Source organism: Cynoglossus semilaevis, chromosome 7 (genome assembly GCF_000523025.1).
Source record: "Cynoglossus semilaevis isolate Cse_v1.0 chromosome 7, Cse_v1.0, whole genome shotgun sequence".
Lineage (NCBI taxonomy): Eukaryota > Metazoa > Chordata > Actinopteri > Pleuronectiformes > Cynoglossidae > Cynoglossus > Cynoglossus semilaevis.
This window is the reverse complement of record NC_024313.1, coordinates 222,260-224,553: the sequence shown is the minus strand read 5'-3', so window position 1 is coordinate 224,553 and position 2,294 is coordinate 222,260. Positions and strand designations below refer to the sequence as shown.

Genomic DNA, 2,294 nt, shown 5'->3' with positions numbered 1-2,294 from the left:
ACAGCTTGTACTTTGTCTGAAGTTTGTGCACAAAGTACAAGCTGTTACCGTCTCTAACAATAGTAAATTAAGTCTATATGTAGGCCATGTTTAAGGACTGAAAATTACTCAAAGTTATGTCGAAAAACGGGATCGACTTACCCTCATGTTACCTCATCATGAGGCATCAACATCGCTCCTAATTGCAGGTGAGGCAGGAGCACAGTTGCTGCCAGAAGTTTTTAAAAAAATGTGCATGAGCAAATCATACTCAGTCTAGTGAAATGCTTTGTTTAAAATGAAACATTTTAGTTTGGTGACTCAATTTACATTATACCAACGAAAAGATCAATTCAACCATAAACATAAGTGTAGTACTGGCCTAGACCTGCTGACTAAATATTGTTGTTGTTATTGTTGTCATTTTTGTATATTTGCAGCATATATAAATACAACTAATATAAAGATATAATAGCATATAAAATGTATTATAACCAGAATATTATTACATATAATATTAATCAGATATGATTCTGTTAATTGCTTAAATGATTGTTCTATAAATATGTTAACAACTATAGTATGAATATATACATATATTTACACATTAACAGGTATAGTATTAATATAATATATGTGTATATATAAAAATATTTATTTACATTTTTATTTAAATTATTAAATTAATTAACAGGCATTTTTAGAATATATGCATACATAGAATATACACAGAAGTCGCGGTTATTACACGATTATAAGAGTTATTGCAGCGAAATTGCACAAAACTCATTATTATGACATACAAGTTTCATTATTATGGGATAGTTTCCCATCATTATGAGATACTTTCTTATTAGTTTTAACTGAAGAATCTATGACACCCCGCACCCTCTTCCGGCGGAAATGGGCTTCTGCAGCCATGTTAGTGTTTTAAGTTTAAATAGGGACGAAGAAGGACTGGCTTCTGACGTAACTTCTCGTCATCCTGATTCACTACGTGTGACTTCCTAGCCCAGCCCCCAAGCTGTGAAGGCCGTGAGATGCGTAGGCAGCGGTCCACTGAATGGGAAGCGATACAGTTATATAGTCCATGTATTAATGGGTTCACGAAATGGTTTACAGGTCAGAGACAAGATGGCGGCGGACTGTGCTAGCAGTTGGCACTGCTAAATCTCGCTGAGAAAACGGTTAGGTACGAGAGAAACAGAGCGTTAATGGTGGTTGTTCCACCGCCTTCCGGTTAGACACCCTCGGCAGGTACAGTGATGGTAATGTTGTACGGGTTGTTATGGAGGCTGTTGCTCCTTTTGGTCCACGTAAACAGAGCTCTCGTCTCCTGGCTCCGGGTCCGGCTTCAGAGCTGGAAGAGCCGACTGTGGGAGCGGGCCATGGCTTCATTGTTGCTGCCCCTCGCCCTGGCTGGTTTTCCAGAGCAGCAGAAAAAGTTGAATAGAACGCCGGGTGCTGACGATAACCCGTCACATGCAAACGGCGGCCCTAGTCCCCGCTTGCGGTACATTTCTGATGGCATGTCTCTGCAAAAGCTACCGGTACACATCGGTTTTTTGGTCACGGAAGAAGAGCCGAGCTACACGGACATCGCAAACCTAGTGGTGTGGTGCATGGCTGTGGGAATATCTTATATCAGCGTCTACGACAACCACGGTAAGCTTTTCTAAATGTCCCGAGGCTACTTCCTGGTGCAGTTCATGTTTTATGTTATATTTTCATTAAACTATACAGAACCTTGTCGTTCGAGATAAAGGGTCCCACAGTAATTATACAAATGCGTAAATTTTGATTGAAAGCTGAATAACCAGCCCCGCTACATTTGCAAGGGACATATTGAATTTCTGTGCAGACTTGGCAGCGGAGAAGTCGTTCGGAGAGCACTAAACAGTGCACACTATTGATATTTTTCAAACATAAATTAAAAACACACTTTACACGTTCATATTCACAGATTACAAAAAATAAAAACTGTATCAATTTAACGGGGCTGTTATGGTACCACATTTCCCCAGAAACGTCAACGGTTTTCAAGCATTTTTAAAACTTATCATTCAATGTTCTCTTTGTTTTTACACATTACCAATCACTGGGTTCTATATATAATAGAAGCAGGAGTCAAGTCCAGTACATTTTACGTCTGGTTTAAGAAATGGTATGGTTATATAGAAATAGTGAATGGCAATACAACTGTTCATACATAGGCGTATGACTCATTCAATCACGTGTTATTTTCAGTTTGGTACAGAGTTTTTAGATGTAGTGATATAGTAGTGATGTTTGTAAAAGCTTTATATATTCCTGCT

General features: G+C 38.6%; 1 protein-coding gene across 1 annotated transcript in view; it reads left to right on the top strand.

The window, feature by feature from the left end:
- The first annotated feature begins 859 nt into the window (after nucleotides 1-859).
- The window catches only part of nus1 (NUS1 dehydrodolichyl diphosphate synthase subunit), a 4,671-nt gene continuing 3,236 nt past the window's right edge, over nucleotides 860-2,294 (top strand). Inside the window, exon 1 of the mRNA XM_025057038.1 lies at nucleotides 860-1,644. Within this exon, the coding sequence (XP_024912806.1) occupies nucleotides 1,245-1,644 (400 nt within the window). The 5' untranslated portion in view covers nucleotides 860-1,244. The remainder of the gene's footprint in view (nucleotides 1,645-2,294) is intronic.